Source organism: Fundulus heteroclitus, chromosome 1 (assembly GCF_011125445.2).
Source record: "Fundulus heteroclitus isolate FHET01 chromosome 1, MU-UCD_Fhet_4.1, whole genome shotgun sequence".
Lineage (NCBI taxonomy): Eukaryota > Metazoa > Chordata > Actinopteri > Cyprinodontiformes > Fundulidae > Fundulus > Fundulus heteroclitus.
Window position 1 is genome coordinate 20,632,097 of NC_046361.1, and position 22,173 is coordinate 20,654,269.

General features: G+C 40.8%; 1 protein-coding gene across 1 annotated transcript; it reads right to left on the reverse strand.

The window, feature by feature from the left end:
* Positions 1-72: 72 nt before the first annotated feature.
* Positions 73-21,246, reverse strand: LOC105928929 (dihydropyridine-sensitive L-type skeletal muscle calcium channel subunit alpha-1; the record flags this gene model as incomplete). Its single annotated transcript, XM_036137558.1, is given in 45 exon segments — positions 73-1,335; positions 2,363-2,437; positions 2,515-2,561; positions 3,213-3,277; positions 3,360-3,565; positions 3,802-3,927; positions 4,029-4,162; positions 4,243-4,344; positions 4,437-4,539; positions 5,621-5,717; positions 5,820-5,947; positions 6,079-6,238; positions 6,324-6,415; positions 6,531-6,596; positions 6,679-6,804; positions 6,890-6,916; positions 8,006-8,053; positions 8,608-8,691; positions 8,801-8,911; positions 9,582-9,740; positions 10,481-10,682; positions 10,792-10,938; positions 11,010-11,062; positions 11,179-11,286; positions 13,059-13,146; positions 13,264-13,370; positions 13,706-13,765; positions 13,860-13,989; positions 14,113-14,245; positions 14,978-15,047; positions 15,126-15,225; positions 15,786-15,900; positions 15,994-16,114; positions 16,195-16,402; positions 16,488-16,513; positions 16,516-16,715; positions 16,808-16,968; positions 17,059-17,140; positions 18,110-18,255; positions 18,348-18,399; positions 18,402-18,450; positions 18,570-18,775; positions 18,863-19,015; positions 20,799-20,933; positions 21,120-21,246. Coding segments are annotated over 45 exon segments (5,247 nt in total), but the record flags the coding sequence as incomplete, so codon positions are not given.
* Positions 21,247-22,173: the final 927 nt, after the last annotated feature.

The window sequence follows — 22,173 nt, forward strand, 5'->3', positions numbered from 1 at the left end:
AACCATCCACACGTCAGTGCTCTTTATTTTTACTCGCTGGGGGAAAAAAAAAAAAAAAAAAAACAATGCTGATGCAGACAAACCATATTGGATTATTTATTTTTTTTGTGGCGGGTTATGGTGAAAAGTTAACGCATTACATCAACCTTAGTGGTACAGAATCAGAAGGAAAGAGTAACGATGGATTTACTTTACACTCAGACTAACGTTAAAACACGGCATGTGACGGATACAGGCACATCAGAGGGCAATGTTGATAAGAAAATAATTACATTTTGGTTTATAATTCACTGATGTGAATAAAAATGAGGCTCTTTAGTTTCAAGCCAAACCAACATACTCTTTGTATGCTGACAAACCCTTTCAAGGTTTATTCTAAGGGAAAAACACACAACCTATAACGGTATGGTGACTTTACTACATTTATTATAAAGCAAATGATTTATCCCGGCTATAACTTAGGAAAAACATTGGGTTCAGACAAAATGTTTCCTCTGTTATAATGAGCCGACAGTTAAACAGTGAATTCTCAGTCATAAAGTCACTTTTGAAGCTTCAGTTCTTTTAAATGTTTTTCATTTCTGGCGGCGAGGCAAAAACTTTCCTCTAAGCAGAGTCCTTTCCCACAGTCTTCAGTAAACTGCAGCCCAGTAAAGGCTGCCGACATTTATTTATTTTTTTGCTTTACATACACTGACCCTCGCTCATTATCCTGCTTCCTTCAGCGAGGCTTTCAGTGAGACACTTTAGCCCATTTCACGTAGCTGTCCCCCTTCGGTGGAATAGATATCCTCAGTAAAGGACAAAATGTAAAGAAGTGCATCAATCAGCCTACTTTGACATGTTTTTATAAGTTATAAATCTGAAAGATGTCTGCTGGTCAGATTTCTTGTTTATTAGCGTACACAATCCAACCTGGGCTCAGCCTGACAGGTACAGATTATTAAAGGGGCAACGAGCTTAGTGATACTAACTCGCACGAGCTGAAGTCACTTTATCCACATAAACTCGACTAACACACATCTACACTTCGGAGTCATCCCGTCTCTTTCTGGTGGGAACTGTGGGAATTGGACGTCTCTTCTTCCGAACAGCCGGCTCAGGCTGGCTGGGTGTCTGTGGTCCTCCAGCAGGGACGGCTGGCGGGACGGGGACGGGGACGGGACGTCGTTTTTTGACGGAGGGGACGCTGTCGGAGCGTTCGCTCAGGATGCCCCTCGCCATGCTCTCCATCTGTGATACGGGAATCCGCATGGCGTCGGCCATCTCCTCCTTAGCAGCAGACACAAACCCGGGGTCTCTGGACAAGGAGACAAGACCTCCCCTTTCTAGAGCCTGAGGTGGAGGGGAAACAATAAGCACTGTCAATGAGGAAAAAAATTATGCTGGATGTATTTCATTTATCAAAGTAAAACCCAAATGTCTCATCACTTCATGAGCCTTTTAGGGGACATCTGTATGAGCACAGATTTTCATTTGATACCTTTAGAAACACAGTATCTTGCTAAAGTATTCACCTAGAACTTTTGCAAATTTTCTCACATTTTCTACTGGGAACCCATGCGATGGATCAACATTCAGGACATAGTTGGCAAGTAAAGGGGAACATTAATTTTTATTTTTCCCAAATAAAAGTTGGAACATCTGCAAGAGGCTAGGTGAGGGGATAAAACCATCCCCGTAACACCGCCCAGAACAAATTATTTACATGGCTAAACAAGGCAGTGGTAGCATCATGCTAAGGGGATGGTTTTTTCAGAGTAAAGAGAAATGACAGAAGGAGGCGCTAAATACAGAGCGATCCTGGAAGAAAACCTGTTACAGGCTGCAAAAGACTTGAGATGGAGGCACGGGTTTATCTTCCATCAGGGAGGTGTCTTATTATTGCTTGGACCAGATTTATTTAGGAGTATCAGAATACAACAAGTCATTTTCCTTCCACTCCTGTCACATAAAATCCAAGTAAAATACATAGAAGTTTGTGAAAGGGATGTGACAAAATGTGCAAAAGGTTTAAGGGTATGAATACCAATCAGTTTATTTACAAACAGCATGCTTAATATTGCATATCAACTAAAATACTTTATTATCTGCAAAAACAATCCTGTTCGATTTTACATAAAGATTGTATACCCTTCTCTAAACTCGGACAAATAACATTTCAGATCCGACTGTCTCTGCAGTTTTTTAGACTTTTGAGAAGAAATCGATGGGTTCCTAAACCCAATAAAACTAAACCTTGCCTGTGTCATCTTGTAACCAAATAGGAAGTTATCACAAGACAACCTGATAAATTAAAAGATTGACCCATAAAGGAGGTGGAAAGAGTTTAGTGTGTAGTAAAGATTTAGTTATAATTTACCTCCTGGACGAGCTGATCGGCTGCAGTCTTTGAGCTCCGGCTCAGACTGTCCCCGTAGTCAGGCTCGTATGGGAACTGCATAAGAAACAAGGCATACTCTGTTCACGATCAGCCACATTACATTATCACGTGTGAGCTTAGGAAAATATTACCTGTGTTTTGTTTGTCCTTACTGTGAAGTTCCAGGAGTGTCTCAGGTCTGGAAAATGGTAAATACATGACAGATTAGCGATATTTTACCCAGAGTAACAAAAACCTTCAAAATTTGTTCTGCTATTATATTTTATGTTGAAGGTTCTGTTTTTTTAAAGGGGCCACTCTTATAATATTTAAAAGCTTTCACAAAGGCCACTGCTTATATACGGTATAGAGTCTTCTCCCTTTCTTTACTCATCCACTTTGGCTCATAGCCGCTCCTTTGTGCCCCTAGGATGCAGCAGCCTGTCACTGAAGGAGCTCTGCAACAGCTTCATGCATGGGGTTGGAGACATTGTCCAACAGTGCGGTTGGTTTTGCCAGAGTCCTTGTGTCTCCCACCACCCGCTGATCTAAGCGCTTCCTCACAGCTGTAGATGAGCTGCTGCTCCTACAGACTACACCACAGAAGATTGCTAATAACACCACAAAGTCAAACGAACAAAGAAAAAGGCCTTCAGGAGCACACGTCTCGCTTTCAGAAATATATCTGTCCCCTACACAGTTATGTTGTGTTGGTCTATCACTTAAAATCTTGATAAAATACGCTAAAGTTTGCGGTTTTATTGTGACAAAATGGGAAAGACGCTCTGCGTGGTGCTGTATGTGTGGGTGTGCAGCCATGTCCCTCAGTGTCTTATGTCCTTTGTCATACCTGGGTCCTCATCTTCAGAGGGATTATACAACTCGTCGGGGCTGGCTTCTCTCTCGAGGAAGAATCTGGGGAGAAAAAAACAAAAAAACAGCAAACGTCACAAGCAGTCGCACATCCAGCTGGATAGCAGTGTGTGTTGGGACTCACTCCGCAAAGGCGTTGTTGTTCGTGTTGCTTTTGGGGGCAGCCGTGGGGAAAAAATCTCCACTGGGCACCAAGGCGGAGTTGGGGGGAGACTCAGACTGGCTCTCTGAGAACTGGAGGGGCCGCTGGTTCGTCATCTGGGAGTTCTGCGGATCGCTGGCCTCGGCGGAGAAGGACTCCACCCGGTTGCCGAACAGACCATGCGAACGCTGGAGATGCCAACGCAAGGCGACCACAAGAGCAGGTCAAACGTCTCATCAATGGTGAAATAAACACGAGCATGCGAAGGTCGTCAATATCCCTCCATGTCAAAGTTTCCCATTATTTTTCCAAACTGATACGGGTTGTATTTATGGATGTAGAAAGTTAGAAGCCCTAAGATTTTAAGAAATTAAGTCAACATCCACAAGCAGGATCGACGTCTGTTAAGAAACGGGTTTCCTACCTGATAAATGGTTTCTTCTGCAGCCTCGCCCATAGCTCTGTCCAGTTCTTCCTCGTTCTGCAAGTCTCCTGAAATCGCCCTGTGCATCTCTGGAGCTGCTTCCTCCTCTATGCTCCTCAAACCCGCCTAGGAAAAAAACAGAAGATGGCAAGAAATTGAGATCAAGATCCCCTCCATGTTCATAAACATAGGAAGTTCAAATCTGATCAAGATCTTTTTCAGGCAACCTGAATCTCTGGACCCGAGGCGCTCTTCTTCGTCGGGCGGTAGCCGTAATACTCCTCCTGGCTCTTCATGAACTTTCGGAAATGGTCTTGGAGCAGAAAGGTTGCGTAGAATTTCCCCACAGTCACCTCGTCATCTGTAGGTCACAGATCCGTCATACGTGAGAAGTTTTGAATTATTTTGTGACAGAAAAAGTATCTGTGTCCATAGACTGACCTCCAATAGGGGGGATGACCTGGTCCAACAGTTTCATGCTTGTGCGTTTCCAGATTTGCTTTATAATTGCTCTTAGTTCCTCGTTGGCCTGCTCAAAGTTTCCTTTAAGGACAAAAAAAAAAAAGAGAAGTGATCTTAACAGGTGAATTTTGAGTCGCTGTTTTCACATGGACTGGTTTTTCGATGTGCTGCACCTTCTGTTTTGATTTTTAGTGCCGTCCTGACCAGAGCGAACAGGGTGGCGTTGAACGTGACGGTACCATCACTGTTGAGAGGCATGTTCATCCCAACCAAACGCTGCAGATACAAGCAAGACAAACGATGGCCTTCTGCTTTACATTTTGGTTTATAAACGCTCATCGTTGTACCTACATTTCATTCTCTTTTGAGCATTTAATCATGCATTTTTTTTAAACTCTCTTTCCAGTGTATATTTGAAAGAATTTTAACTTGGTGCAAAGGTTCGACTTTATGTGAAATTCCTCTAATCCAAATACGCAGGGTCAGGTTTCCAGGTTTGCATATTCCAGAAGCTGGCCTGATTAGTCCTGCTGGGGCACCCAACCATCTGACCCAAACCGTTCCCCTCCGGTGAAAGAAAGTTAAACTGGAAGGTGTGACCGTCAATGTCCGCAGTGAAGCAAATCAACATCAACACGGACTCAGAGGATGCAAACCAGTTATATAGGTGTTCTGTTGGACTTCTGCAGGATTTGAGTTTTTGCTACAAGACTACTTTGTATGAACTTTCTTTTACTAAAGTTGCAAGTATTTTGTGGGAAGCCTCCACCAGCTTTACACATCTAGTGACTAAAGTTTTTGCGCAATCTTTGAAAAATAGCACCACCAATGTCAGATTGGACAAAGCGTGTCTGTCTAATCAGAAGTGGTTAAAAACTGTACTTAAGTAAGAGTAGCACTACTTCAACATATTTTTACTCAAGTAAAAGTAAAAAGTTGTCATCCAAGAAATTATGCAAGTAAGAGTAAAAAGGTATTCAGTAAGAAGGCTACTCAAGTACTGAGTAACCTATCATAGAAATTGATGATTTAATAATTAAAAAATATGTAACTGGACAGAAAAATATAAGGTTATGTGCAATTCTGGTATTTTAAAGACAAAAGATACAGCAGTACAAGTGCATCCCACAGGGATTTTTGAACTTCACCTCAAATCAACAACTATGATGACTGAGACGTGGACAAAACGAGGTGTTCCAGCAGAAACACACTCGAGGTTTTAAGTTGTATCACCATTCTCAAATAAATAATTAAAAGGGCAAAATTAAAATATCGCCCATTATGATGGCGGAGGTACATTTCAAACCTAAACTGCAGATTGTTCCATTTAACACCGGTGCTTCCTGGGCGGGTGTACCTTGCACGCGGCGCGATGGGGACAGAACTTGCCGAAGCCCAGTGGAGGCTGGATCCGTCGTAGCAGCGTGACCACATCCAGATGCTTGATCCTCCCCCTGTAAGTAAGAGAGACGTTTGTTTTTCTCTTAACAATTTATAATTTTTCTTTTTAGTAGCTAAATATAAGATGTGAAACTTGGAATAGTTTTCAGTCTCACGTGGCCTCGGGGTCATATTCTGCCCAGATTTTCTTGAACTCATCCAGATGATGTGGGCCAAGAAGAGACCAATCACGGGTGAGATAGTCAAAGTTGTCCATGATGACCGCGACAAACAGGTTGAGGATCTGGATTAGGATGGAGAGAAGATGCATCTTTAACCGCACCAGATTCTACTTTCACTTCGCCTATAGGGGGGATTTCTGATACATTATGATTGGTTAAATAAAGGAGGATTGTAAATAAAGCCACTTCTGACCAGGAAGGCACAGAGGCAGTAGAAGCTGAGGAAGTAGAAGACAGCAAAGTTGGACCCGCAGGTGTACTCCTCTCCAGGCAGGAAATCAGATTTGGGGTCACACTTCTTCCCGTACATGGACGCCATCATGACGTCCTGCCAAGCCTCTCCAGTAGCACATCTGGGTACACAAAGACACTCTGAAACAGGCTTTAAATATCAAAAACATCTACCGGTCTACCTCACATTTTGGATAAGGTGCCCACCGGAATAACATCAGCACAGCCTGGGGGAATGTCTGGAAGTTGTTGTTGCGGTTGATTTGCGTGCCGTCCACTAAGGCTACCTTTCCAAAGATCTGTAGGCATTTACAAAGCAAATTAAACGTGCATTATGTCGGCTACCCTCATCCAGATACATGACAACAATCCACAAGGTTCTGTCTCCAGCAGAAGTGACAGTGGTGACTGTACCTGCATCCCGATCACAGCATAAATGAAGAAGAGCATCACTATGAGCAGAGCTACATGAGGGAGAGCCTGCAGACAGAAAACACACTGGTCAGAACAGAAGCACTGCAGGAAATAGAGATGTAAAAATAAAAAACAATGTTATGAAAACCTGGAAAGACTTGATGAAGGTCCACAGCAGGTTACGGATGCCCTCCGAACGGTTCAGCAGTTTGACCAGACGCATAACACGGAAGAGTCGGAAAAATGTGATGGAGACTGAGGCGTTTTCAGATGCCTGTGGACAAAAGAGGATGGCTGCTTCAAAGAGGCAAACCACAAAAACCCGACTGTTCATAGATAATAAGATTATATTGACTTACTGCAATTACTTCCATGGGATCTGTCTCCTGCACAAAGAGGAAGTTGTGTGAATAATTTTTGCTGGTGTTTTTGCTGAATATTTACAAAAGTATTCACTCCCATTTAACTTTTTCACACTTTGTCTTGTTGAAATCATAAATTCAGGGCATTTTTGGCTGCATTTTATGCATAGACCAAGGCAGGGTTGCGCGTAAATGTGAAAGAAAAAGAAAAGATTACATTGTTTTAAAACCTGTTATGAACAAAATTCTGAAAAACTCTCACAGGCATTTTTATTCAGCCCCCATTCAGTCTGATACACCCAAATAAAATCCAGAGCAATTAACTTCAAAAGTCACTTTATTTAGGAACAGACTGTGTTCCACCTGTGTGCAATTTAGTCTCATCAATGACACACACTGCACCCAATAGGGTTTAAAACATCCCACAAAGCCTTTTTCAATCGATTGTTCATCTGAGAATGCAAAGTTCAAAATTTCACTCTCTAGATGTGTAAAGCTGCTAGCTGCCCCTGCAGCAAACGATGCCTCTAGACAGTTTTTAGGGGCGTGATGCAAAGGGGCGCCAAACATTTCCTATTTTTAATAATGAAACTATTTAAAACTGCATTCAACCCTGCTAATGTATACTGAGGTTTGAGTAAGAGAAAATATGTAAAAGTTCAAGGGTTATGAATAGTTTTGCAAGGCTGAAATATCAATGGGCAGCCTGATAAGATAGCTGCACGACTTTTAAAAAGGGTAATGTTAATCATCCAACTTGCATTAATTACATGGATAGCAAATCGGACAGACTGAAGACTTTAAACCATGCAAAATGCATTAAATCCAAACACTTTGCATCAAAAATTATACATTTGTTCCATCGTTCATCCAGTTTTAAGCTCTAAACGTGTTGATGCAAATTCTAAAAACTAACCTGCAGGATAATTTACCATCCTGACTCAGGCCTGGCTTACATTTGCACTTTTACATCGACAAACACAACCGAAGCATCGACACACGACTCGTCAGACTAAAGAGAGAGTGCAAAGGTGAAAGAGAGCGCGGTGTTTTAGTTGAGAACCTAGCAGAGTGCTCACACAGCAAGGCTCATGCAGCGGTGCAGATATTTACAGCACAGCCATGGAGACAGTACAGTCCTCCACTGGAGTCCAGGGCGGCCTGTGGAGGATAGACAAACGAGGAGTGAGGTGGATGAAGGACAGAGGGAGGAGTGATGGAGGGGTGTGGGTAAAACGATGACGTGGAACTCGAGAAATTTGTGGAAACAGAGGGAATTTGTGGCCAGTTTGTGCACGAGGATAGCACAGCGCAATACGTGTCGAAAGTGGAACAAAAAGATTAAAAACTGACACAATATGTGTAACAAAAAAATGTAATTCATTTCCTAACTGGAACAAGTGCTCTTCTTAGGTGCTCACAACACATACAAGCTGTGCAATGTTTGTCAAATGTGGAATGAGTGATGGCAAAAACAATTGTGCCTTTGTAATGAAAGTGGATCAGGGGATGCACAAAGTGCGGCGGAGCTCTAAAAACGGAGGAGCAAAAAGGGGTAAAGGACTGTGTGAAAACCTCAGATTAACAAATAAACACAATCTCTACAAACTGCCGGTTGACAAAGCCTCATTTTGACCCGCCGGGGGCATCGGCAAATAGTGCCTGCAACAACAATCTGAAATACATTTCTCCAAACACATATAATTCATACTCACATCGACTTCGCTCAGGATGACGTCAACAACGCTACCTATAACTATGATGAAGTCAAAGACGTTCCAGGGATCTCCGAAGTAGCCCTGCACAGAGAGCATAAATGAAGAACAGAAGAAGAAGAAGAGTATACTGAAAGCGAAGATTCACTGCTGGGGATCTGTTTGTAACAACAGATCACATCAGAGTACTTACCCTCACTTTGAAGGCCATTAGCTTAAGTATCATCTCCACTGTGAAGAGCACAGTGAAGATCAGGTTCAGAGTGTCTGACAGCTTGGTGACATAATTCGACTGGTTGCAGTGCTGTTCCGAATAAAAACAAAAAACAAAATCCCTTCATTAGATCTGATTATGTAAGGTGTGCTAAACGTGAGAAAAGATCATGCAAATATATGACAACACCCCACATCTGATTTGTGAAAATGCCAGCTGGTGTGACAAACACTTTCATGTCATATTACACCTAATAGATAAGCTGGAGAACATATGATTACGATGATATCGCTGAATATTGAGATGACAATATTTGTATAACTAACCCATATTTTCCTGACTTTTCTTGCTTTCTTTTTTTTGTCCTGACCGTTTTCTTTGTGTTGGAGTCCATTTAACTGGACATACGTCTTATTGGCATACAGAAAGTGAATTCATGGCACTTGGATAATAATATTCTACAAAATTTGCATCCATGCAGTCCATAGCGACTGCAATATTGTAAAAACAGTGCAAGGAAAATAGCAATTTGATATATTGTGCAGGTCTAATGCTTATGTTGCCATCAAATCACACAAATCTTGGAATTTGAACATTATGCAGTATCCCAAATTATATTTTTCAGGATCAAGTTTAGACATTACAAGCCCAATAAATAAACCCAAGTCCTGTTATTCTGGCACGCAAATCAAAATACAAGATCATCTAAAAGATTTCCATAATGATGAGTTGTGGTTTCAGCCTCATCGCCCTGACTTACCTGCATCCCCAGACACAATGTGTTCAGCATAATCAGGAAGAACATGAGGTACTCAAAGTAGCAGGAGGTGACGATGTACCACACTCTGTACTGGTACGGGTTTTTGGGGATGTAGCACCTAAGAGGGCGAGCCTTCAGGGCGTACTGCACACATTGGCGCTGATGTGGGACAGGACAGACAGGAAGTGTGTGTTAAAAATAAAACTGTCAGCCACACAAATGAATATACAGTATCTTATTTGGACGTAATGTGACACCAACACAAAGTGGTGCATGATTGTGAAGTGGGAGGAAAGTGATGCAGGATTACTGATGTTTTAACAAATAAAAAATAAGAAAATTGTGGAGTGCATTTGGGATTCAGTCCTTTCAACGCTATTAAAATCAAGTCTAACCATCTGCCTTCAGAAGTTACCAAAAATATAATCCAGTCTAACTGTGTGTAATTTAGCAGAAAAGAAGCGCTGTTCAAGGTTTGCCACTAATAATGTAGGGTAATAAAAAAGGAAGGCGGTTCTCTGGTCAGATTAAACCAAAATTACATTTTGCCGATCATTCAAAATGCTACGTGTTGCAGAGAACAAATACTGTAATTTATGCTGAACAAACCATCACCATAGAGAAGCTCGGCAAAGACTTGACTCAGGGGGACTGAACACAAATGCACACCTAACTGGGCTCATTTTTATTTGTGAAACAATCCAGGAGGCACCATTTTCCCTTCCCAATCACATGCACTTTTTTGTGAGGCTCTGATAAATAAAATTCCAGTAAAACACACAGAGGTTTGGCCCCCCTGACAAGTTCAAGCAACACGAGTGCGTTTGCAAGGCATCTTATACCGTCTTTCTGATTCTGTAGGACCAAAAATAAACCCAGATTCCTCAGCGTCACCTTACCTGGTTCTTGTCCAGCTCGCAGTTCTTGTACTCCTGCTCTCCCTGCTCCTGAAAGGTGACTATGACAAAGCCCACGAAGATGTTCATCATGAAGAAGGCGATGAGAATGATATAGATAATGAAGAAGATGGACACGTCCACACGGTTGTTATAGACTGGACCCATGTCTTCCACTGCTGAATCTATGGCTCTGTACAGGAGTCTGGTAACAAAGAAAAAAGGACCAGGGCAAGGATGAGAGATGGAGGCTCTGTGCAACAAGCTCACCTTTGAAGCACAATTTATCAAATCAAAACGTATTCTGAGCTCACTTCGGCCAGCCCTCAAACGTTGAAACGGTGAACAGAGCCAGCATCCCGTTGAGCACGTTGTCAAAGTTGAAGTCGCTGTTCGTCCACTCTCTTCTAGCCAGAACTGTTTCTTGTAGTGAGTTCTCCACATGTTTCACGTAGTATCCCCTGAGAATATGCAGGAGGTCATGACTCTCTGATGAATTAAGTCTATGGTGCGTCAGTGTTGTTTGCCCTACCGGCATTCCTCTGCAGTCACTTTGGTTGGGTCTGTGCAGCTGTAGAATTTACCCTGGCAGGAAAGAGATTGGCGATTGATTAAAATCCTCAAGCAAAAAGGCCTCGATACGTACTGTAGAGTCATTTACAAATGTGACATTAACTGAGGATTATTTTGAAATTAACTACCTTGAAGAGTTGCACTCCAATGCAGGCAAACATGAAATTCAGCAGCATGGTGACCAGGACAATGTTGCCGATTGTTTTAATGGCCACAAACACACATTGGACCACGTGCTGTAAAAAAAAAAAACAAAAAAAAAAAACAGGAGGAAATAAAACAACAAATTGACTTAGAACTGAGAGCAGTTCTAAGTCAAAAGATGGTTAAATAATTAAGTAACATTATGACGAAAATGTTACATTTCCCCTGAGCGAAAAAGAAGAAATCAAAAAATGTCTTTAAAAAAAGTAGGATTCATTAATAAATCCTAATATTAAACTTTAGTCTAAGCAGATGTTTTTCTTCAACTAAGGAGCCTTTAGAGCTCCGCCTCTTTAGTAACAGAGACAGTGCCAGATATGGATTGTGAGGTGTGGTCTGGAACCTCAGAGGGGGACTGTCTTTTAAATGAAACATAATTGTGTTCTTTTATTTAAAAAAAAAAAAACCCTCCCTATCAAGAATAGGCCTGTGAATTGTTGTGTGGCTGTTTTTAGGAACACAGAAAAGAATAGAGTGAGCACTCTTACTTTTTATAAAGATCCTTTAAAAACAAAAAGTCAGCGAGGAGTTGGTGAAGGTAAACGGATGAAGGGAGCATATTTCCCCTCATCCACCAAACAGGGAGTCAGAAATCTATGAGCCCAAGAATGATGATAAAATATAAACTTGGCTGCCAGAAAATGACCAAAACACTGCTACCAAAGACAACTCAGGTGGAGTCAGTAGTCAGGCCATTCAGCGAAAAATGGTCATCCAGTTAGGACGATGCATTGTTTCAGCATGGTTTTTATTTATTATCATCAGTCAGTACATAGCATCTGCTTTATTAAACCAACAACCGCTCTCTAAAATTTCCTTCCACATTTTCACTCATGGTGCAGCCACGTTTTTTCCTTGTGCCTGAGCGGAAAGATTAATCAGTATTTTAATTTCCCTTTCAGAAACTACATATGTGACTTTTTGTGAAATAATCAGATTTTGTTTAGAGATATCTAGTTGGACCTTTACTGTTATATCCTTATGAGTAAATCATAAATGGATTGTGCATAAAAATGTGTGACTTGTTGCTGCTTCCATTCACTATTACAGCTGCATGGCTGACTTATAGAAAACAATCTGGTGATACATTTGTTGGGTGAAAAGGGCGTGTTGTTGCCCAGATGCATCAGAGTAACAAATTTAGTCAAAACCAGAGCAGAAATTTTAACATCTACTAGAATGTAGCCAGATTTTTTCCTTTTGTCACAAACAGTGGCCATCAGAGAGGCTGGACTCACCACAAAGCGCTTTAGGTTCCCTTGGTAGGCAAGTGTTAATCCAATGTGCTCCTTAAGAAACAACTCAATTACTGGATCAATGTGTGCTTCTGTGCTTTTTTGTCTGTCTTGTTGTGTCTCTGCTCTGTTTTCTCTACCCCCCAGTCGACCTCCTTTGTTTTTCATCAGTCAAGTCCTCAACAGCCTTATGTTCCCTTGTATTAATCTTATACTAGTTTAGAAAAGTCTAAAATGGCCATTTAAACTACCTGATCAAATCTAAAACTGCAACGAGAAAGGAAGATTTACAAATAAATCCGTTACTATAACCGCAAGATTTGAAAAATTAAATGCATTAGATAATAACTCAGTCGCATGGAAAACTATTCAGTACAGGGGGTGTCATTTTTTTGTACACTCAAAACATGTTTCTAACCCTACATGTGCAAGTTTTCTGTGAGATACCACAGTCATTTATTATCAGAGGAGAACTGTTTATTACCTTAGAGCACTTTGAGTTGTCTTGTTACTGAAAAGTGCTTCATGAATAAACTTGCCTTGCCTTGTTATGTTAGCACTTTATTTACCTTTAACCCTTTTGCTCTGTTGATGGCTCTGAGAGGCCTCAGCACCCTCAACACCCTGAGAATCTTCACCACGGATATGGCACTAGATCTGCAAACAACACATAAAAAACAAGCTTAATGTGCTTGTCTTAGGATTTTTTTACCATAACATTCTATATTATGTTAAGAATATTAGCAACAGTGTGATTATTAAATGAAAACTCACTCCATTCCCATGGACAGCAGCGACACTGTGACCACAATCAGATCCAGGATGTTGAACGAGTTACGACAGAAAGACCCTTCGTGCATGAACGCTCCGTAAACAGTCATCTGCCACAGAAATCAATGCAGTTACATGCAGCGGTACTGGATTAAATCAATTTAAAAACATGGATTGTGCCTTTTTGTTGTTTGTTATGGACAACTGTATCTCAGTGAGACTAATCAGTAGCTATTATTGTCATCTACTCTTTTGTTGTATTATTTTATAAGCAGTAATGCCGCTAATCAAAACTTGCTACATGAAAGCCTTTGCATCTATATTCTATTGCATCTGACTAAAATGTAAAATATTCCTGTTAGCTTTACTTTATCATTCCAAAGATTCACTTCAGAACTGTTAATTTGTTTTAATGATTATACAATAAGTTAAATACTGGATTTACCTTTAGCACAATCTCAATGGTGAACACAGTTGTGAAGACGATGTCAGCGTAGGCCAAGATCTGTGGAAAAAAATGCACATAAAGAATCATAGCTGGTAACTGTTGGCTTCATCATACTGCTGTCCAAGCACGTTGCATTAGACTTGGATGTCACCTGGTTTCTATAGGATTTTGGATCAATGGGGTCTTCAGCCGCCAGTGAGATGGACGAGAGCAGGATAAAAAGAAGGATGAGGTTGGTGAAGGACGAAGCGTTGATGATCTTGTAACACAGCTTACGGAACCTGCATACCAAATAGAAAATTGTAAAAAAACATGTATAGAGATATCTAACTGCAATATTTAACAGAATGCCATGTGTGTCTTTTATTTAATAAGGTGCATGTTGACGCAAGTCAGAGTCCTACTTGTTCTGAGGGCCGAATATGAAGAAGGAGCTGGCTTCTGGCAAAGGAACGGCTTCTTCCTTGAGCTGCAGATCAGCCATCGGTCGGGGTCGAGGACTGATTGGGATCTCAGGTTCTTCCTCCTCATCATCACCTATAACGTAACAATGATGCCTGTCTCACTTATCTAATAGTTATTCATCTAAAAAGCCAACCTAAAAATGTCTGACATTTGATCTGATCTCAAATGTTAGATCCCAATTAGGAATTATGAAATGGTTGGTATGATCAGCCCCTAACCAAACTCTACATTTTAAAGTGTAAGACAAAGTTTAAGAAGCAGGAGAAAAAAACCTTCTCTTAAAATGTTTTTCCCCCACACAATTATGTGGAACTGGCTTGAAATATGATGTTACCTGAACTGTCGAAGACTTCTGCACTAAACAGAGCGTGAACTAGCTTTAGCCCAGCATGATAGTGGACCCTGTGTTGGAGCAGTATAATAAGGCTGGAAGCCAGAAACAAAATATCTGTTCCTTTCAGGACTAAATGAATAGGAGTGACAACAACGCCGTAAGTTAAGTGGGACACAGTCAAACTCCTAATGCAGACCATGTAGTGCTGTATATTATATTGCATTGATTCTCATTAAGGATCAGACCTCCAATATGACTGTTAACAGCATCAGGGTCTAAACATCTTTATCTGAACATCCCAAACATCTTGTCACCAGAAAATATCTTTGCTTATACTGTAGAACAATAACGAGACCTGCAGAAATAACAGCGTGTGTAAAGTGATTCAAAGTTATTTCATTGGCATTTCAACGTTTTGACAAAGAGAAATGTTTGAGTTAAAGAAAATCCTCAACACTTTTTTGTCTTACCTGGGAAATCAGCAGGTGGAAATGGATCCTTCACTTCGTTGACATTTGATTCAAATTCATCAATTTTGAGCTGGAAAAAAAAGATCAGTGTTGACTAAACATATTTATGCACCCCACTGTGTGATGTGATACCAGAGAGAGTACAAACCTTGGCCGTGGTGGGCATACCCTCCATTTTGGCTCTCTGCTCAGCCAGTTTCTTTGCTATCCTCTCCCTCTCCTCGTCAGTTTTCTCTGGCATTTTGGACCTAGGTGGGGCAAAATGGAAAGCAATCTCAATGAAATTCATTAAGGTGAATGAAATACATCACCCAACTGTGACCCAATTCCTCCAAACTTTTCAACTTCCTACCCACAAACTCATGGTGGAGTATCTGGTATTGAGTATACCCATCTTTATTAAAATCATTAATGTTTTTTTTAATATGCTGTTTGCTCTTCTTTTTTTCTCTTCTACCTTCCTGTTTTTGTGTCCATTGAACACGAAATAGTCCCAGAATAAAATCTAATAAAGCTTTATGCATATATAATCAAGCAGAGCACTACGGTGAAAGCAACAATGGTCCATTTGTGAAAGTTAAATCTGTTGGACTTTCTTTGGCATTAAGACAGCAATTCTTAATGCTACACCGCCAGACAGGACACTTTTTAAAAAATGCTGTGTGCTTTTTTTTTTTTTACTTGATTATTTAGTTGAATTCTTTGACGTATCTGAAGACTTCACACTTGTTGATCAGTAACCCCAACTGGGGTCTTTGGAACCCATTGCCATATAAAAAACCTATAAAAAAAGTGTCCTTTTATTCACCTTAGCAGCTTCTTTCTCATCTTCTCCTCCGCCTTTTCTTTCTGAGCTGAAGTCAGACTCTCAGCCTCGGCCAGGTTGTCTACCGCAATGGCCAGGAAGACATTTAGGAGGATGTCTGGTTGCCATGAGCTCAGGAAAACAAAAACTCAGTTGGCGTGATTTGAATTTTTAAGATGAAGATAATATTGACGTGTAACATGAAGGATACAGTTTCCACAGACGAAAAGGACAATAAAATAGATTGAAACCAGGATGCCGGGGATCTCAGGCCCTCCATATGCCATTATACCATTGTACATGATGTTGGTCCATTCCTCTCCTGTAAGGATCTAAGAAAAGGTAATCAAAAAGCAGTTATTGCCAAATGTCTTTATGTTGCATTGGAGCACATCTTCTCGAAAAGCCTCACCTGAAACACACTAATCAGGGCCTGGGGGAAGTTGTCAAAGTTACTGCGCCTGGGGCGGTGGTCATCAAAGTTGAACTTCCCGCCAAACACCTGCATTCCCAAAAGTGAGAAGATGACAATAAAGAGGAAGAGAAGGAGGAGCAGAGAAGCGATGGAGCGAACAGAGTTGAGGAGAGAGGCCACCAGGTTGCTTAGAGAGGTCCAGTACCTGCAAAACCAATTCAGAAATTGCAGATTACGCTTTAATGGTTCAAATTTGCTTGGGAGAGAAGTTTAAAAGAGAATAAACCTACTTTGTCACTTTGAAGATCCTTAAGCAGGCCGAATACACCTGAGCACAGAGAAACCCAGCGGAGCCACAGCTCCTGCTGACAACATGATCATCTCCAGAATGCCGCAGAGCACCACAAAGAAGTCGAAACGGTTGAACAGGGACATGAAATACGCTCTGGGTCCCAGAGCGTACATCTTCACAAACATCTCAATGACAAATAGCACCAGCAGGACCCGGCTCGCCACATCTGTGGAAATGAAAGATTAGAGACAGAAGTTGTCAAAGTGGGAGGAAATATTTACAGTAAATGGTGTGGAGACACATAAACGAAGTGCTAACCTTGCAGGGATGTAAGGGAGTCAGGCTGATGGTGGAACTCAGTAGCTATGGTCAGCGTGTTGAGGAACACAAGGAACATCACACCCCAGTAAAAGCTCTTGGTTTTCACATAAATCAGACACTTCATCCTTAAGAAGCGGTTCCAGCGACGGGCCAGGCGGCTAAACATGAAAATATTCCATCGTCACTGTGCTGAACAGCTGTAAATTCACTATGCCGTCAATGATACATTTACAGCGTGATCGACTCACTAGTAGTAGATGATACGACTCTTTCCTTCCAAGTCATACAGGCTGTCTGTTTCAGAGTCTCCGCTGGTAAGAGGCAAAAGGCCTGGAAAAATAGTGACAAATTTTGAGGAGTCTCAAAACCTCAAACCTCCATGTATTTTTTTTTAGATTGAATTTGATAGATCAAGATAAAATTAGCACATCACAATTAAGTGAAAGGAAGTGTTCAAAGATATGTACTGATAACAATCTGAAAGGTTTAATGTACATATTTGACCCCCTGAGAATCAGCAAACTGTTTGGACTTTGACTAGGCCATTCTAACCCATAATCATATTCTGATTTAAACCTTTCCACTGTAGCTCTGGGTGCATATTTAGGTAAACTGTGATGTTGAAAAGCGAACATCTTTGTACCATCTAGTCTCTTCCAGACTGTAATACATTTCTTCCAGCAATGCCCTGTATATAACTCCACCCATCTTCCCATTAACTCTGACGCTGGCCATGTGCCTCCTGAAGAAAAGTGAGGATGTGGGGGACCGTGGTTTGGTTAATGCAAACATGGTGATGTGGAGTGTAATTATTATTACTTTTTTACCACATAACATTTTCAATGTAAGCCCAAAACTTTAGATTTTAGTCTCAGTAGACCAGATCACCTTTCTTCAAATGATTGCTGTCAATCTTGCATGATTTGTGGAAACCTGCATAAAAGTCTCATGTGGCTTCGTTGTTGGTTCCTGTCCATGAAAGCCAGATCTGAGGAGGACATGACCCAAAAATGTTGGGTCATGTCAGCTTATGACCCTGAGCTCTCTAGCTCCCCAGAGTTACCATTGGCCTCTGGGCTGTTTCTCTAATTTGTGTGTTTTTTGGTCTTCATGGTGGAGTTTCCTGTTGAAATTATCAACAGCCCTCTAGAAGATGCATCATTGCTAATTCACTATGATGGACTACTTTATTTTGGTCTATCACGTAAGATTCCTGGAAAATACATTGAAGCTTGTGGATATAAGGAAACAAAATCTGCAAAAGGTTCAAGCAATATGTAGGTGTTTTAGAGAGCTCACCTTTGCCTTCTCTGTCAGCATCAAGGACTTCAGCGTGAGTGATCCACTCCATGTAGCCATGGAGGTCTTCATCCAGCTGCTGACGCTCCCTCAACTTCTGAAACTCTCCTCGTGACCTGGCCTTTTCTCGCTCTTTGGTAAACTCTCTGTGCAGGACCGAAAGGAAGAAGGTGTTAATTTATCCGAAGAGACAGAGAATGCTCAATCGTGAGTAGAAACATCACGACAGCTATCTTACCCACTGAGCACGCCCAGGACAAGGTTGAGCACAAAGAAGGAGCCCAGCAAATGAGAGGAACGAAATAGAGCCATGGCCATTCGTTTCCTATGGCGTCGTTCACCTGAGAGACAATTCAAGACCGTCAGTCACGTAACAACCGGCCACGACAAATTTAACATGTGAAACCCTGAACGCTGCAGGGATACTGTTGCAAGGATGACAAACTTCCCAGTTACTGACCCAGTAAAGCACTTTGGTCCATCCCTCCATGGTGATGCACTGGTAAACTGTCAGCATGGCGAAGCCAATATTATCAAAGTGAGTGATCCCGTTGTTGGGGCCCTCCCAGCCTGGCCTGCACTCTGAACCGTTGATGATGCAGCGGCGTCCGTTGCCAGCCTGGGCACACGGAGCCGGCAGCTCACCTTCTGCTGCTGCATAGATGTCTGTGGATGCAAGAAAGAGAGATAAATGAAGCAAGCTAGCATCAAGACTTGTAGGTAATCTATTTCAATCGTGGCCCTGTTAAATACTTGTGCCAGTGTAGTAGCAGGTCTTGTGCATTTTGCATTTAAAGAGCTCCAGTCCCATAATGGCGTAGATGGTGACCAGTAAGAACACCAACAGGGCGATGTGCAGCAGAGGCAGCATGGCTTTGAGGATGGAGTTCATCACCACCTGAAGGCCTGAGAATCACAGTTTAAACAAACAAGAGCTCAGTGATGTTTCCAGGGACGGATTAAACTTTTCTCACTAGTACTCCAAAGTAGCGCTTGACAAGATTCAGTCATTCACTCTATGTAATCATAATATTAATGTGTAAAATATTGTAATTGCAGAGCACTGCTTGGGTGCAATATTTAAACAGTTCAAAAGCCACGCATTCATGTACTTCATGTCATTAATATATCTGCCTATTTGGATGAATTTCAACACCCCTTGATGGATATTTCTGGTAGCTGAGATCCTGAAGCTCTCTGAAAATGGTATGGATATTACAATAAAGGACAAGAAACAACATGGTCAGGAATAGTTTTTACAATAAATTGCAATTATGGTACGTTTTACTGGTATTTAACATCAAAGTGTGAATGTTTTTGTACTATCTGTGATTTTTTTTAGCAGCAGCTTTAGCAAGATATGCAACAGCAATTTGGGTAGCCAATCTTTTATTGCAGCTTGCTATCTGCACACAGCTTCCAAAACTGTATTGAAGGTAATGCATAATATTTTGTTGATCATCTGACAAATCTGTTTTTCTCTCTTACAAGGACGTTTACAATGAAAGAGAGCCTGTATATGCTGCGGCAGCTTCCAGACTGACGATGTCATGTGACCTGCTCTTCAATCTACTTAGATGTGAAACACTAATCATGAAATTTTGTTTCTATAAAACAAAGTTTATTAAATGGAGACCAACTTTTTCTTTGGGGTTTGTCTGCACGCAACCAACTGGAACACATTGAAATTACCATCTGAATTATCTGCAAGCGGAACAGGGAACCGTTGGTCATACGTGTCCACATACTGCTCTGCCTGGATCATCATCAACAGTAGCAATGTGAGTTCACTGAACACTGCAGCTGTGTGGATTGTGGCAGGTATACAACTGTAACAGCATATTTACAGACGTAAAACGTTTTTTCACTCACTAATGTTATATCAGACTAACTTTATGATGTTTAAGTCAGTCAGGATTGTTATAGTTTCGGGGTTTGCTAAACACCAGAATAATGAGAGACCTCCTTCATATTCAGAATGGTCAATACATTTCCTTTGTATACAGGGATGTCCTTTGAACTACAAGACTCCAGTCAGACATTGGGGTATCATTCCTTAAGCCTCTTGTTATAGTTTGCTGTGATTTGGGCCAATTCTTCCTTACTGAACTGCTATACTTGAGTCAGGTTTGTGGGCTTCCTTGCTCACACAGACCTTCTTGGCTCAGCCCTTAAATAAGCGTTGTTCTCTCACCAGCTTAAGTCAGCATTTTTTTTTTTTTTTTTTTTTACATTTGTTCTGGAGTTACTACACAAGGTGTTGCACCCATTCATCTCTGGGACACTGAACCTGTCACCTCCTTGAACTGTGAAATGGCTGAACATTCTCATACATAAATAAATACAAATATTTATATGATATACAAGTATAAATATAAATATTTATACTTGTATGTAATTTTTGGAAAAAGTTTTTATTTATCGTGTCAGACGCTTGCAAAGCCAAAACCTTATCATTTGAGCTTACTAAAAATATTGAATGGCATTGTAATCTCAGTGCATACAAACTTCTTAAATTGAAGAAAGTAATTAAAAATTATCCCAAAAAATCATCCATGTCACAATTCAGAAAGTTTGGAAATATAAATATTTTTGGAAATATTTCGTCTGCTTTAACGCCAGACGGTGAGAAAACATGATCATCTGTCTTTTTATACATTGCAAACGTCTGGTTTCCTCAGGCTCTTACTAGGTACTCCTGAAACAAGACGAAGGGGTCGCAGCACTCTGAACGCTCTCAGTGCCTTCATGTCAAACCCCCCGCCCTTCTCCATGGGCACTCCTGCGATCATGTTTATGGTATCCAAACAAAAGGTGAAGAGTCTGTAGGAAAAAATAATGAAGCTATATAAGCACCCAGAACTGCAAGACTGCTGCGTTGGAACAAAAAATAAGCATTATAAAGAAGGAATTCAAAGGAACATTTTTTAACTTTAAAGTACTGTGTCAAAGGAAGGGGATAGGTTCTCTGGAAAAGATATATCTAGCTGCAGCTCGGAGCTCATCTTACCCATGAAAACGATGACAAAGTCCAATATGTTCCAACAGTTCCGTAAATAGGCCCCTTCATGGAACACAAGCCCATACGCTATGATCTTCATGAAGCACTCGAATGTGAAGATGATCAGGAAGATGTACTCAGACTTTCCTGCAAAAAGAGAGATACATCAGACAGTCTGAGGACTGTCTAAGTGTCACATTTCTTTTTAAGGTAAATTCTCCCTCAGTATATTATAGATAGTATATTAAAAACTCAGAACTTATACTTAAGAACGGCTTGGTTCCTCATTGTTTTGGCTCAAGGTTCCCTTCAAGTTTCTCTCTAAGTAAAGCCCTGTGTCTCTTAGATTGTACATATATCTAAGGTTAGCAGCATGTAAAGGTAAACCAAAGGAGGTGTTTGATTGGTTTTTCAAGCATTCATTGTACAGAATGGTTAGCTTAGTTAATGCTGGTAATACTGTAGATAAGATTATCGTTTTAATACTTGCAATAAAACGTAATACATATCAAATAAAATGTGATACATTTTTCCCCTTTAAAAAAATTACAGTGAGGTGTAAATCAAGCTCTGGCAGGAGGCTAACTGAGCCACAACAAAATGGGTAAAGAAGCAGCATTGCACTGAAAATCAGACAGATTATTGTATGTCAACAAGGCTGGAAGGTGTCAGATGTCCTCCTTCACATAAAACACTGTTAGAGTCCTAAACATGCGGTTCAATTAAGATGTGTTCTTCAAATAATTAAAACTATAACAAATTTAAACATCATATACCACATACGTGTTTACTGCCAACCTTTAATAACTTTTGCTTGCTGGAAACAGATCTTTTTCACCTTGTTTTTATAATTTGTTCTCATCAATCTCATTAATCTTAATAACTATGGTGGATATAAGTTATATTTTGGTTTGGTCTATGTTGACATGTTAGTGTTTTTTTAAACCTACGTATCCATGATCTGAATTTACCATTTTACCACATTTCAACGGTGCTCTATTAAATTAAGATCTGGTGACTGTGGAGGCCAGTAAAGTACATTGAACTCTTTATCAAGTTTAAT